Below are 16,456 nucleotides of genomic sequence, written 5' to 3'. Positions count from 1 at the left end.
CCTTTAGACCCAAATTCCTAAAGTTGTGATCTTGTTCAATAATAGCATTTGAAAATATCTTTTGAACATCATCATCCTCTGCATCACAATGGCATGTCTTACCCATTGTGAACACAACTAGTTTGCAGTCCCATACATGAGCTGATGACACAATCTATTTGTTTCTTAATCAAATGTCATGCCATCCTTTGTCCTCTGTCTGTGTGTATATTTTCTCTCAAAAGCTGTAATAAATTATCGGATAATTTCTTTGCTCTAATTTTTTGAGAGTTTTTGAGTTAAACTCTCAAAGCGTATTTTACCTCCCCAGCCATCAAAAAAAATTCTTTTTCTAACTCTTCCCTCATAAGGAACTTTGTTATAGTTTCTGAGACGAATCAAAGTAGCTTAGACACCACTTTTTCCTGCTTTGCTGCAGACAGGTACAGAATTCTCTGTAGCCTTTGGATTGGTAATTGACTCTAGTTTAGGAAATGAGCCTTCCTTTCTCCCAAACTTTTATGGGATCTTATTTGTTAGGAATGGATTTTTTTTTTAATTAATATGAATTTTTGGGTCATTTTTAGTATTAAATTTGATATTTTAGGGGCACCCCTTGAGATGATTGGAGATATTCAGTGGTGTTCCTAAACCACAAAGACAGCTACACATGTCCAGTGATCTAGCATTTTCAGGTACATATGAAACAGAATTAGTAAGAATATTAAATAGAAAAGTCAGAATATTAAATCCCAGGAGTGGCTAAAATGAGGAGTTATTTTTTAATAGGAAAGAGAAGACAAATACAACTTTCTGGGGCTGGTAGAAATGACTAGCTTGGAAAATTACCACTTAAAAGATTAGTGGTTATCTGAACTAACAAGAAAAAGGTCAAGGGTTAGAACTATAGAGGAACTGTTACCTCCAGTTTGTCCACAAAAATAGCACAATGACCGGAAAGTAGAATACTCTCAAAGGGAGTATCCAGTGGAAGTCACTACGAAGCTAGGGTAACAGTGTGTTTATAGACGATTATCTGAGGCCCTTAACCAGCGAGAATCCTAGTGATTCTGGAATAAGCAGTATTCACACGCAGCACCAGCTTCAGCAGAACTTCGTCAAGTGAAGATTCTAGTTCCCGAACATGAGTTGGAATAGGTATTTAGCTCCACTAGCAGACAAGCCTAGAGGCTACATAACAACTAGGTACTTAGTGTTTCTCGTTTATGACTGTTGGATAAGCTTCTCTGTTTGAAGGCTACTGCAGTATAAAATTTCCAAAGTGGACGAATCTTTCTGTGACCTTATAGGTCAGTGTATTGGAGAAATCTTAGTATATAAAGGGAATGGTTCTATTCCAAACTTATATTCAGTTTGGTCATTGAATGAAAGATTTTCTTCATACATTAATAGGAAGAAATAGCCACTGTTTATGCTGACAGTAACTACTGTTCAGAACAGTATCAGAATTGTATCAGTGTAGATAATGGGCTTTTAATCCATAGTTCTAAGATGTTCATTTTTGTGACAAGCCAGTCTGTCTTTGATCTAATTTCAACTTTAAGAAAAAAAATAAAAGAAGGAAAAATAACCAGTGAGTGAGTCCTGTGTATTCAATTGTTTGTATTGATGTGATGGTACAACCACAGTGATACTTGTCATTTTCCAACCTATTTCTCTTAAAGCAGAAAAAAACTGGCTGAATTTCACAACCAGCTTTTATGATTTATTGAACTCAGCTGCTAACATTTTAGATCTTTGTGACTTCACAAACCACATGTAGGAAAAGACCCTGTGTGTGTGTGTGTTTATGTATGTGTTATCTGTATGATTTTTAAAGAATATGAGGTTGACTTGACTTTATAAATGCCTTCAAACTTTAAGCCCACTGTTGGGCTGTTCCACATCAGTAAAACCATGAAGTTTTTTTGTTTTGTTTTTTATCTAATACCATAAGGATTAGTCCTTCAAGTATAGGAAAGAAGGAATAAATTAAGACACTCCAAATTGAAATTATGTTTTGGAAATTTTGTTAGAACCTGCTGCTATAACCTGTGTCTCTACTCTTTCTCAATGTACTAGTCCAGGGGTCAGCAAACGTTTTGTGTAAAGGATTATGTACTAAGTACGTTCAACTTTGTGGGTCAGACAATCTCTGTCACAACTGTTGAGCTCCGCTATTGGAGCATTAAAGCAGCCACAGATGATATATTAATAAATGGGCATGACTGTGTTCCAATAAAACTTGGCCTACAGCTATAATTCGCCAACCCCTACATTAGACTTAACATAAGTATATGCCTAAAGTAGATATATTCTTACCTTCTTCATAAATGTACTTCCTATGGAAAGCAGACCCAAATAGAAACAAAATAAATATAATTAAATATTTTTTAGGCCTGTACCCTATTTTTTATTTGTTTTTTAGTTCCTTCACCTGATATTCATAAGTCCCATCATCATTTCTTTAAGGCCCTGGGCACATCAACAGAAACTTTACAGCCATTATTTGCCTCAAATTTTACCTGACTAGGATAGTGGAAGAGCCTCAGTATATAAAGTGATGTCATAATTTTTTTAGGATTTAAATACTACATTAGATAAATATGCAGGATAGTTTATGAAATCAGAAGTAAACGTATGTAAAGATACATTAGTAAATGTTTATTTGAAACAATTGAGTTCAAAATATTTGAATAACTTGACTTTGATATAAACAGCTTTACTATAATTTTATATATACATGTGCCCAATCACCATCTTTTATCCTGGTCCAGCTTTATCATAGAAACCAAAGCTAAAAAGGTAGTTCCTAGCCAGCTTGAGAATCAATTCCAACCCATGTATGATTGTGAAACAGATTCTGTTGAAACATGACGTGTTTGTCTAAACATTAAAGCTTCAGACAAAACTTAAAAAATCTTCAGTCCCATGACTAGAAAATTCACTTTTTTGATGTTAGTCTCTATAAATTTAAGTAAATATTTATGGTTTTTAGGGTTTTTTTTTTTTAGTTTTATGATGGTAGTAAATAATAAATAAGTAATGAAACTTCTGAAATTTTCCAACTTGTGCTTGACAGTTTTTAAAACTATAAAACTTGACATTACTTGAAATCAAGTTATCAGTGTCTTTTTCATTATCACCAAAGACATTTATAAATTTCAAAAATAGTAATTTGAATGAGAATTAGAAATTCTTTGCTACTAGAGTGGGCTCCATTCAGTAAACCTCCACTGAAAGAAATATGCATCCATTGTGTTAAAGTTAGTGGATATAAAGTGCCTTTGTAAATTAAGTATCCTTTTAGGCTTTAGGGATCCTAGTGTGAATAAAGCATGGACCTTGTACCCTGTCTTCAAGATGCTTATAGTCAAAAGATAACTCTGAACTTTTGGAAAGAAGTAACTTTTAAATATTTTTCTGTTGCATGATTATAACCCTCTGGGCACATGATGGTGTATCCAGGAAATGCTTTTTAAATTAAATTAAGGGGATAAAAATAAATACTGTGAAGCTGTTATTTTATGTTATCTATAATAGGGACTGTCATCTGTTAATGACTTCCTGCTCCAAGTTGTACTTTTCAACTTCCTCCTACTCTGGCTGGTCAAATCATCAAAAATATGTTAACTTGCTTTTTTTGTATCAGACACTGAACTGTTTGTCCTATTTTTCCCCTCAATTATGCAGTTAACTCCTAGTTATACACAATGATAGGAATAAATTTGCCCCCCAAATGGTAAATTACCAGTAATTCAGCTATACTCTACAGTGCACTTGGATTGACATAGTTAACAACATAGGGTCATGATCTCATATGACAGATGAGTATGGGAAACCGTAATACAGGAAAACTTTCTCTAAAGGAAAAAAAGTTATGGTTTCATTGATATAAAACTAAAACCATGGTTATTTTTCCATACTAAATTGCTCATGCTGAAATTATTGTCAAGAATTTGATCATTTCTTGTTAGCTGTCTTGGTTGTGGTGGTGGTTTCATTTGTGTATATACATCTATCAAAATTCATCAAACTGTGTATCTGAAATATGTGTAGTTTAGTGTACAGGAATCATACCACAATAAAGGTATTTTAAAAAAGAAACTTTAAAAGTCAAAAAGAAAAAAACAATTTTATCATTTCTTACCACCTGTTACTATCTTCATTGTCCAAGCCACTTTTATCTCTTCCTAAATTAAGGTAGCATCTTCCCAACTCTGGTGTCAGTTTGCCTTAACTCATTTTTTTTTTAACACAGAATGATCCTTTTAAATTTTAAGTCAGATGATATGATTCTTCTGCTCAGAATCCTCCAGTAGCATCTCTTATTACTATAAAACCAAAGTCCTTAAAATGGCCTTCAAGACCATTCTTAACTGTCCGCTGCTACCTCCTAGACTTCATCTTCCACTGATTTATCCCTCTGGCCATGCTGCCCTCTTTACTACTCCTTAAAGATACCAGGCACGCTCCTGCCTCGGGGCCTTTGTATTTACTCTTCTCTGCCAGAACACACCTCCTTTAGTTCCCTTATAGCAAGTTTCTTCACATACTTTTCTCTTTGATCACATACTGTGTTACACCTAGGGATCTTTTTGACCATCCTATGTAACATGGCAACATGCCCTACCTTCCCTTCTCTCCTTCCCTGCTGTATTTTTCTCTGTAACACTTATTATCATATTATATACTATAATTTGTTTATTCTTACTGTTTCACCCAGGAGAATCTTGATAAAGTAAGGATTTTATTTATGTTGTTTATTGCTTTATCTGCAACACCTTTGTGCGTGGTAAATGCTCAGTGAATATTTGTTGAATAAATGAACAAACTCAAATGATCAGCAGTACAACCATAATTCTTCCTGGATCATGCTCATTTGACTCAGAGAAGGTATAAACAATATACTAGATGATCTGAAATTAACGTATCCTTCAAGGAGAACTACACATATATTTTAACTATCTATATTGTAAAATGTTTAACATGCTTAAACTTTATTAAGGCTTTTCGGGGAGGAAAAAAAAAGCTCCAGTTTTTCATGAGAAAAGTAGAAGTCTTTTCTGTGGCAAAGATCACTGGAATTCTTCCTATTTACATAGACACAGTCTTTCTCTCAGATACCTCACAGCTAGGAAGACTTGTATTTGGTTTTCCATGTGGCTTCTTAGCATTTAGATAATTGTGATTCTATATTCATATGATCTTTATTCCAATTTAACAGTAGTAAAAGTTTGAATCTTTTTTATTTATCAATCATTTTAGTGTGAAATAACCAATGTTAGAGCAAATCAGTGTCCCTCAAGATCACACACCTGTAAAGGTACTGTGGTATTGCTATCTTTTTTTCACCCTCTATTCTCCTTTTGTACCCTGTAAACTATCCAATCTATGTATTCATTACAGCCACCTTTGTTCATAATCCACATAATAGTCTCCTTTATGATCTACTAAACTCTCCACCCAAAAGGCACAAAGAAGCAAATCACAGGCCCCGACTTCTTTATTACAGAAAAGTGCAGAAGCCACAGCCTACCTACTTAAAAATGGGCTCTTTCAAGAATTGACTCCTTAATTCTTTGTTGCTTGCTAAAATTATAACAAAGCCATCTCTGTAGAGGCTTACCTGTTTATTTGAAGGATATGGCCAAAAATCTTTTTTTTTTTTCCTGGTGATGCTGTATTAAACATAGAATGTCTGACCATAAACCAAACAGCACATTATTAAGAAACCAAAATTGTTACCAAGCTAATTAAATGACATCTGACCTACTGGTAAAATGTCAACCCTTTTCACTTTTTTTTTTTATTATTATTTCTTTTCTAGACACTTCATAGCTGTTTAAAAAGATGTTAGTTTTAAATGAAAATATTACTAGGCGATAAAAATATATAACTAAACCTCTTGTGAAGATACTTCACTTGCTAGTATATAAATGCTAATTAGAGTACAGAGCATTTGGACTCTTAGCTTAGAACTGAGAAGTTATAATTATGTTTTTGGATTTCTTTTCCAATCACCCTTGCATTTCGTGTAAAGCTGTAGGCTTTTAATTGTGCCACTTGCAGATATGATAAAAATAAAACTTAAGGTTGGTGTAGGCACTAGGTATTATCTATCCCAGTGAGTCATAGCCTGAGTCTTCAAAAATAGTAAAACAAGAAGATGTAAAATATTTCAGGAAGTCTAACAAATTGTGTAATTTACTGAAATAAATTATCCATGCTATCTCAAACATCAGATTTCTTTCACTAGAATTATTTCGCTCATCATGGCAAGGCTTCAGTTCCCTTTTAATCAGAAGTTCTGAATGTAAGTGACACAGCTTTTTTTTTTTTTTTTTTTTTTTTTTTTTTGGACAGGGAAGAATATTCATTATAACTCAATTTTTTAAAGTGTGGGAGACAAATCTTTCAGAATAGGAATTTAGTGTTTTGGAGTGGAGTATATAATAAAAGGTTTTATTGGTAGTGAAATGATTAGGAAATCTTTGACCTAGTTTAATGCCTGCATTTTCCAGAAATGGAAACTTAGACTCAGGGAAATTCAGTGACCTCGCCTAAGCTCTTATGCCTCCTAAGAGGCAGAGCAAAAACCTGAATCCCTGACTCCTGCTCCTAGTCTAGTGTTCTTTTTCGTCATATGGTATGATTCCACAGTGTCTGGAACCTGAGCAGCCTACCTCACATTGCAGAGTATTAACAAGCGGTAGAGAGAATTATTCTGCTGTAATGTAAGTGCTTTTGATAGAGATACATGGAACAAGTAGCTTCACACATTTCTTCTTTCAGAGTTTTGTGTCTGTGTTTCCCAAACTGTCTAGTAAGAGACACTTATTGGGGTGATGTATTGCCTTTACTAGTGAAGCATACTAAACGTTAGTCATACTTTTGTTTTGCTTTACTCTATGTTGAACTGACACATCTCCCATCTCCTCCCCTGTTTTATTATACCCTCAGATATGTTTTCAAAATGAAGTATTATTTGGCTTTTGTTGACAGTGGTCACTGGAATTCAGTAGTAAGAAATCATTCTTTTTAAGATAGGTCTTTTCATAAATTCAGGGTCTGCATCGTTTCTTCCAGTGAATTTAGCTAAAATGAACTCTGCTTTGTTGCTTGCTCATTACAAATATGAGGCAGGATGATTTGAAAGATTCTCGGTACTTAATTAATTAGAGATAGGAAGCATTAAAAATTACTACCACTAGCAAGAATTTTTACTGAAACAAAACATAGGTTGGGGGCCAGAAATAACGTATGAGTTATTTAGAGTTTCCAGTTGCAGATCCTTGAAATGCTCAGGCTCAGATGCAGATGTTACTTCTGGTCTCTTGAAAAATAAACTTAAAATAGAATAGAATATCTTAGTGCTGTTCCATCTCTCATAAATTGACAGGATCTGGTGCTTTTCAGCTCAGAAGAAAAAAAATTACACGGGTCAGAATGAGAAATTTAAAAACGGGTGGCACTTTCCGTAAGGGAGAGCTAACTGGACCCAAGACCATTGTTTACCTTTAACAGATGATTTAAAATAATAGCTTTGTTTGCTTCCAGTTTTGTTTTGTTGCCTAGTAAGACAGTAGTGCAGTACCTTGCCCCAGTCTTGAAAGCTCTTCAGAAGTGCTGGTTTATTAAAGAATTTAAAAACCTGGGTATTCTCCTCATTTTGGTTTTTGGGGGTTTTTTTGTTTTTTTAACCCATGCACACACACCATTAGGCAGTGCTGTGATTATAGAGCCATCTGCAGGAAAATTATCAAGTTGCAACATAGTTAATGATTCTCTTACCATGTTATTTCAAGTGGTAAATGAGAAGTGACAAACTGCAATTCATGTGGGGAAAGAAATGGACAGCCAAGAGATGCAGGAATTACTAGGAAGGGGTCCCCCCCCCTTTCATTTTTCAAAGAAAACTGCTTTGTCATAGTGAGTTCATGATCAAAAGAAACATGCAATTTGCTTCAGATTTTACATATTCTCAGTAATTGTTGTTCTATCTCATTTGAAGGGGTGTCTAATGATTGCCTTTTAGAAGCTTTGAATGATCTGTCAGTTCCCTTCATGTTGATGTCAGAGGAATACTATTTATTTACCTCAGAATGAGATTTGTTTGCTTTTCTCCTGTAGGAGGTATGGCTGTTTTTATGCATCCTCATTATAGTCATATGGTTGTCAAAAGGGGAATTAAACAAGTGTTCTTTTGCCCTCTAAATACAGTTTATATAGCTGATTGTTTCCGTTGGCAGGAAACAATAGGTATTTTCTGTTTCGTTAATCATTAGGCATTTCTATAACTCCAATAGAGATCTTTGTAAAGAGACAATAAGAAATCTGATGTTCTGTGTCTGAGACAGTTGATGTGATGTGTGAACTTTAGCATGAATTTTACTCTGCTCTAACAAGTGTATATTTGTGTCTGTTCATGCTCTTCATTTTCCAACCGCTTGTGAGGCTACTAGAAAAAGAACAGAAGACCAACTTCTTGAACTCTTAGGAATGACTACAAAGCAGCATACACTAGAAAAATCTGTAATATAATGTTCAGATATAAAACCTGGAATTTTTTGGTGTCTGATTTAGTTAGCCAGGCTAAGATACTGCACACTTAGGAGACAGCATTCACTCACCAGCCATCTTTTTCAAGCTAAATAAGGAAGAGAAGGCACTGAGGGAAGGGCCTTTTGCTTTTGTATCTACCCACTTGTAGATTATCTTATTTATTATCCTCTTAAATGTATCCTCACCCCACCTCCCTTGCAATCAAAAATATATTAGTTATTTACAGAGTTTCATATTTTAGGAATATATCGAGTTCATTTGTGGAATTATTCACATGTGAACTTTGTTTGGCTTTGTTTTTCACTCTGAAAGTCTTGTTTTCCAGGAATTGATTCACTTGTTGAAATGTTGAAACTTTTCATGAGGAATCCTATGAGTGGGTTTTCGATTTTCTTTTCCAGCCAGATCTGGCGTCTTGGGACACTGGAGTGTTGCCTGCTTGTTTTAGAAAAATGTACAGTAAGATTAACCACTCACTAGCTTTAATTAATTAATTTACAGTGTATGATTCAGTTAAATTGAATTTTTCTTTTGAAAACTTTTTAGAATTTTTAGTCATTCTTGAAACATTCTTGCTTAAAGATAGTTTAAAAAACAGATTTGAGAGTTACTGTGATCCAAATATCAGGGATAAAGACAAGCTAACAAAATAGATTAAAATACTGCATGGGTAATCCCAGGAAATTTTGCATAGCTCTCCAAGGAAGATCTATTTCCCAATCAACAGAAAAATAAGAAGGAAATGAGAGCCTGGAATCTAAACTGATGTTGCCAGAAAGTCCCTACCTAGTAGATCTTTTGGAAACATTTTTTCCTAAATCTTTAGTAAAGAAGTAAATTGCTTAGGCAAAACACATTACAGCTTTTTCTTATCTAGCTTAGGTCTGTGCTTGATGATGTTGGAATGGCAATAAACATCACATGCTGAGCCAATGAAGGCAGGGAAGCATATTTGAAAATCAGTGAAATGCAATAATCCTCAAACCAGGAATCATCAGTTGCCTAATAAAAGATGTATGGCTCCGAGTCCTATTTTTTCTGGGTTCTCTGACATTTTCATTAATCATGTTGCCATTGCGACAGTAATGCTCATTTTGCTGTAAAAGTTGTTGATTTTTTAGATTGTTGAACTACATAGTATGAATATTGAGTCAGATCACATAATCTTAGAATAACTCATAAGTGATTACATAGAATTGTGGGTGGAAACAATTCAGGATAAAAAGTGCATGACAGTTCAGAGCTCCTGAGCAGACTGCACGTCTTGTCTGAAATCAAGTTTAAAAAGTGGCCCTGTCTCCAGCTGACTCGTTTTGTCAGACTGAGTCACAGGATTAACCCTTGACATGTTCCTTCAAAAAAAAGAGGCAAAGATTAAACAACCGCATTGACTAGAGCAGCACTTGATCCATCTATATGCATTTTTTCCTGTAATATGATTCTGCTTAAGAAAAAAATCGTGCTGCAGCTGTTACATAGATTAAGTTAGGTTTTTTTTTCAAAAAATATTTTTGAGAAAGAGAAAAAAGACTTTCTCATAGAAGATAATTTGTAACTGTGATAAAATTACTGTCTACGTCAACCAGTTTTAGTTTCTTTCGGGTAGAGCAGACTTCAAAAAGATGATATTTTGGAATATACTTTAAAGACATTACCATAGCATACAAGTAGAATATGGGAACATTTTATTTAGATTACGACCAGTTTTCTTAATGACTTGCTGTTTGGGGGGAATGTGTTTAATGCCACATGTATGTAGATGCCCTGTCCCGCTCTCCTCCTCTCTCAGGTTTCTACAACATTCTCAATTCAAGCGGTCACGTATACCAGGTGACTGCGTTGGGTATTGGGAGGCAGGGATCTTAAATACACATGGATGGATTTTGTATCTGTGTTTTTGAGAGGAAGAATGAAAAGTAGAAAATAAAAGCTTTTAATTAATTACTCAACTCTTTAAAACTATTATGTTTCACATTTAGGGTTCAGGTTTAACAGCAAATCTCACACAGTTCCTTAATAAAATGCTTTGGAACAGTGAAAGATTATACTGTCTGGCTTTCCTCTGAACTTTTTTAACTTGAATATTTGTTAATTACTCTCAGAATATTGTATAGTTGCCTCTAAAATAAATAACTGATGATGAAATACTCAAATTTTCATTGTGTTTAAATAGCCACAATGCATAGTTGGATTTATGTTATGTTGTTTGTTTTAATAAACATCCTAGTACTCTTATTTTCTTGCAAGCCCCAGAGAAATGAGCCTAACTACTATAGGTGGATTTTTTTTTAACAATGTATAAAAGTTTTCTCAGGTTGGAGCACTGATTGTAGGAAGAAAATGTTGAAATATTGTCAGTGCTTTGTGGCTCCCACTTTCCCCCACTCCTCTAAATTTGTATTTAAAAGTAAGTTTTTAAAATCTTTAATCATTAAGAGAAAAAGGAAATTTTACTTTGGATGGTTGATTTTCCTTTTTTTTTTTTTTTTTTTTTAAAGTAGCTGTTGTGTCAGAAAGACTGCGTCCATGAAAGACTAAAATTTACTTGAATGGTTTTAAAGCATGGCATTGTTAATTGTAAATCAACGCTTTTTACACAGTTCTCTAAGGATTGAAATGGGTCTTTGTGGTCTCTCAGGAGGGAGGAAGTTACAAACCACTCTGCAGACTGGCATTTTAATAGTCTGCCATACAGTGATGTTCTTTTGCAGCTGCTGCTTAGCCTTTTCTATATCTGGAGAGTGTGGGAAGGTTTTATTGTTATTCCGATACCATCAGCTTTTAAAACATTGTAAACTTAGCTGGCCTTACTGTCTTATTTGGTTTTATTACTCTATTTTGATCAATATGTTTCATAAGATTGGGGAGGGTTTTTTTGATCCCTTATAGAATATTCTTAGAATATTCCTTTAGAGAAGTTGTGCTTCATAAAATGTGCCTTAAAAAAAGTGACTTGCCTCTTTTTGCAGCTTGTGAGCTCTCGGCTGATTAACACAGTTCTGTGAGAACCTGCAAGGCGCAGGGAGAGGAGATAGTACAAAGAGGGTTTGATGCGGGGTGGGAGGGGAGTGAGAGCAAAGAAGTTTCTATTCTTTTTTTCTGGGTTAGAATCCACACCAAAAAACAAACTGAAAAACATCTCAATAGCAAAATATGTTTGTGTTTGAGAACCATGTATTTGCCAAAAAATATCTAAAACCTTTAGACTTCTAAGTGTAATGAATTTTTTAAATCTGTGAGACATTTATTCCCACACTGATTATTTTCCCTTTCTGAGAAATTTGAGCAATAACATAAAAATATGAATATATAAAGTACTAAGAGCAATAATGAACTTAGCAGAAGGACTTCTATGAAATCTTTTTTAGTTTATTAGCTACAGTGCACATTTTGTCTGTTATACATACCAGCATTTCATATTTTTGTATAAGAAAAAACAAAACCTTGTTTGCTTGTTCTTTTTAATTATTGAATTGCTTAATACATATTCCGGAGACTGCAATCCATTATAAACTTTTAATTGGTATTGTGAAAGGAATTTAAGGAGTTTTATAACTGAAAATCTGTATAAATATTTCTTGTTTTAAAAACAGATCATTTAATTTCAAGATAATTTTTTGAATTGTTGGAATGAGCTTTTTCATGAAATGTGTACCTTTCAAATTTTTTTCCATATGATTTTTATAATTATTAAAAAAATCATGGTTTGTTCTAGCTAGTTGAGAGGCACTTACATGACTGGTCCGTTTTCTCCAGGAAGTGACTTTGTAGGAGGCTTAACTGTTTAGATCCTTTTTGTTACACATGATTCACTGTTTCCAATTCCTGATTGCTTGATCCTGTGTTTATCAAAGTTGAAAGCAACTTTAGACCACGCCAGATGGTAATGTTGCTAGAGGTGTAGCAAGCTAGATTTCCCTGCTACAAGTACTCTAATGTAATTAAAACTAAAAATAGATTAGCAGATCTCTGTTTGCCTTTCTTTAAAAGAGATATATGTGTTATATATATGAGAATATTAATAATTCCTTGGAATATTTATCCTCAGGATGCTATATCACTTTTCATTATTCAGTATTTATAAGTGACTTGTATTTTTTAAATTTTCCAAAGTGCATCTTATTGGTATCTCCCACCAATGCAGTGACTTGATAGAAATTGAAAGAGGTTACTTACAGCATAAACCCTCCCTCTCTGTTGGGTGAGTTGGTTCAACCCTATTTTGCATAAGTTCCTTTTGAGTAGATCCATGTGTGGATGCATAGTGCTGAAGACTTAACTCTGTTTGGCTGTGTGGATGTATGTCTTGGAGAGAAGCTGTGTGCATTAGCTGCAAACAGTAACATTTTCAAAATCAACATGTATTGTGCTTATCCTGTCCCTGGAATGGGCAGCAATTCTTTGATGTATTACTACAATGGGAAAACGGTAAGTCTTTTTCTTTGTTCATATAGCTTCTAACGGGCTTGTTTAAGGGAAAGCAGGGTAGATTAATTGCTTTTTACTAAAACCTGTGAGGTTTGTTTTATCGTTTTTTGCAATATGTTTAGATTGTGTATTTATTTGTAAGAAGGGTTAAGAAAGTTGTCTTTGACACAGTTACTCAATAGTTTTTGGCTTCTATTTTAAAAATCATATAGAAAATAAACTGGAATTTGTGGGATATTTTTAATGCCCGATGTCTACTAGCAATGAACTTGAAAGTACATTTGTTTTAATGTCTTCTTACGTCGTAAACATACAATCTATCTGTAAAGTACACACACAACACATAACACATAAAAAGAGACAGAAGATTACTTGATGCTTTGTAGATAGAAGGGAAAGATGAAAGTCATCTTGGATATTCATAAAAATAACAAGTATGAAGCTCTGGGAATGATTAGGGAAGCAGTCAGCTAGTGAGGGCCGTATTTCCTGTTTGGAGTTTCAGGTCCAGAGCCTGACTTTACTAGAATACCATCTGTTTCCAATCAAACTAGAATTTTGACCCTGTACAGATTCATAAAATAAATCACTATTTTTCAAAGAATGCATTTATACATTTTCCAAAGAATGTATTTCTGGTGAATGTATAGCACATGGTTAGAAATTTTAAAATAATATCCTTCTGTGTTGCTAATCAAAACTTTTCTATTCTTTAATTACTTAGTATTAATTATTTAGTGTGTTTCTGCAAAGTGTCTTTAAATCAGAGGATTTATATATTCTAAAAAGAAAGTGAACTTCTCTGGAAGATTCTATAGGTGTTATCTTTTTGTAAAATAGTTGATAAACATAAAAATGTTATACTAGTGAATAACAGTCTTGGATTTTGTCAGGAATTCAGTATTTTCCACCTCAGTCTTTCCAAAACCATATTTTCCCTCAGATGTCTTACTAAATACATACATTACTTTAGTGAATTTTTTTGTCAGGAGTGGAGACATTTTTAATGTTAACGTTTGAAGTTATAAAAAAAACTAATCACATTTTCCTAAAATAGATACAAAATAGATCCGTTCTCCCTTCCTTTTTTATCACTTGGAAATGTTTTAAAGTAGCATTTGGCTTTAACCAGTGTATGTGAGAACTAATGAAAGCACTCTCGTTTGCTGACTGCTTCGGTGAGGCCTCTTTGGACTTCATTAGCATTTGGTTCTTAACTTTGGGGTAAGCTTTCCTAATAGATGATAATCAAGGCAAAATACTCTTAACTCATTAAAAAGTAAGTGTTCACGCTGCTCATATAAACAGGGTTTTGGAGAATGTGAGAGGTAGATTTAGATGGGTAATATAAGTGAAATTACTTGATCTCTATATAATTTCCTTGCCAACTGTCTTTCAAATGTGAAAATATTTTTCTTTTATGTCCAGTTCTAAGTAAAATAGTCTACTTGAGAATGGTGTGTGTGTGAGAGTTTAGAAAAATTAATTATAAAGGATCCCTGAAGCAGAGAGACTATAACTCAAATTGAGTTTAGATTTTATTCTTTTGAGAGCATAGATCACTCTATTACAGCATTTCTCTTTGTTCTACATTGGTGGGGGGGTGGGGGGAGACAGCTTTGATCATATTAAGTATTTCCAGGCTTACGGTAGATGACATGGCTGGTTTGGTAGAGAAGTGTAGCCTGAAAATTGATAGCCTGTGCCTGATATAGGTCAAAGGTGACTTTTATGTTCTTGAAAAATGCATAAAGAGTTGGTATATTGTCTTAGTCCTGTGTATCATAGGGCCTTATATGTGTTTTCTTGTATGTATTTTATTTTTACCGCATCTAGTTGCTTATTATTATTATTATTATTATTATTATTATTATTATTCTCTTATAACTCTTCAATAAGAAAATCATGCAGTATGTAATTACATTATGCAAAGACTATGTAAATACCTCATCTTAGTATATTTTGGGAAATGTCTACCCCTCAACGCTTTCTAGTAAAAACTAGCACATTAAATTAATATTGTTGGCCTCTAAGTGAAAATACACTTCCTCTCGAGTTACGGGATTTTTGTAAATTTCTCACAGCGAACAGGTTAGATTTAAGTTCACTCTTTAATTCCATTTTATCAGTTTAAGATGATAGGACAGATTAATATTTTGAAATGCTAAAAAGTTCACATTGATTTCATTTTTAATGTCCTATTATAGGTACTATGAGAGAAGGAGAAATCCTGAGTAATACTGGTCTTAAACAAAGTGCTTTCCCTTTTTTTTGGCTTTTATTTTTAGATTTTCAAGATGATCCCATATATTTAAGGATGGTTGGGCTAATTTAATAATAAGACTTTACAGACTCCAGGAAAAAAAATGGATTAATCAGAGAGGAACCTCTTCATATTTTGTTATTTAAGATTATATGGCCGTATTGCATTGCTGGAAATGTAAGAAGCTTAGGCATCTATGTGCAGAAAAGAAAAGCCAAAAATGTTAACCCTGTTTTTCCCACTGTTTGAAAAGAGAAAGGGTTAATGTTCTGTATCAAAGGTAGCTTTGGGGTAGGTGTATTATGTACCATACTGTAAGATATCAATATATGTTTATGAAAAATAGGGGACTTAAAATCGTTTGAATATTATCTGTGTTTTGAAATTTAAAAAATAACAAGGAATAATAGGTTCTGAGGTTCCTTATTTATAAAGAACTTGGCCTGTATTCAGTTTTCTCATTGATATGACTAAATTGTGTCCTTTATGCAGAAAGGTAGAAAGTCTTAGAGGTAAAGGAAGGAAAGTTTTGGGAGGAGAGGATTCCCGTTTTCTTCACCTTGAGGATTCTGGAGTTTCGGCCTTCCTCTGATCTGATCAGCCTCCATTTTCTAGGCCTTGAACTGAAGATGCTTCAGAGTGTTCCAGGTATAAAAATTGCACCAAGTACAGATGTGATGTTCTTTTCATTATATCGGGGGATTACTTTAATCTTATTAGAGACAGCACAGAAATCCAAGTTTCAAAACTCAAGTTTAGAAGCACATTTTGAATATTGAGCTTCTTTGTATGGAATCTGAGAAAGAAGGGGCAAGAACTGACGTGATTATAAGGGCTACTCTGTGTCAGGAACTGTGCTGGGGACTTTATGTTTACCTCATTTCATTCTTACTCTCTCTGTCATCTAACTGTTACTAGCCTCCTTTTATAAATAAGGAAAATGAGGTTCAGGGAAATTAAGTAATTTGGTAACTTAAGCCCCACCTTGCTATTAAAGTGTTGAGGTCGCAATTGAACCTAGGTCTCTCTCCCAAGAGCAGGTTTTCTCTTTTCTATCATTCAAGGGCAAGTAAACTAGTCTCCATAGCAAAGGGCCAAATTTCATTTATCCTTACTACTATTTGTATCAAAATATACTGCGTTGGAAAGAAAATGTCACTGAGAAAAGCACTTTATTCTTACAAGTAAATATATTTTGCATATGTGATCAGACTTACAGTT

The 16,456-nt window shown here is 33.9% G+C and overlaps 1 protein-coding gene across 9 annotated transcripts in view; it reads left to right on the top strand.

Annotated features, from left to right (window-relative positions):
- Window positions 1–16,456, top strand: part of TCF12 (transcription factor 12) — a 328,851-nt gene that overhangs the window by 260,127 nt on the left and 52,268 nt on the right. Inside the window, exon 1 of one of the 9 annotated variants that reach the window (XM_031452685.2) lies at window positions 12,808–12,972. The exons of 6 other annotated variants lie outside the window; for them this stretch is intronic. In XM_031452685.2, coding sequence (XP_031308545.2) covers window positions 12,904–12,972 — 69 coding nt within the window. In that variant the 5' untranslated portion in view covers window positions 12,808–12,903. Of the gene's footprint in view, window positions 1–12,807; window positions 12,973–16,456 lie in introns of those variants that run through there. 2 more of the 9 variants (XM_031452684.2, XM_010979573.3) reach the window with 2 other exon arrangements.

The sequence above is a fragment of the Camelus dromedarius genome, chromosome 5, assembly GCF_036321535.1.
Source record: "Camelus dromedarius isolate mCamDro1 chromosome 5, mCamDro1.pat, whole genome shotgun sequence".
NCBI classification, from domain to species: Eukaryota; Metazoa; Chordata; class Mammalia; order Artiodactyla; family Camelidae; genus Camelus; species Camelus dromedarius.
Note: the sequence above shows the minus strand (reverse complement) of the source record. Positions and strands in the feature narration are given on the sequence as shown.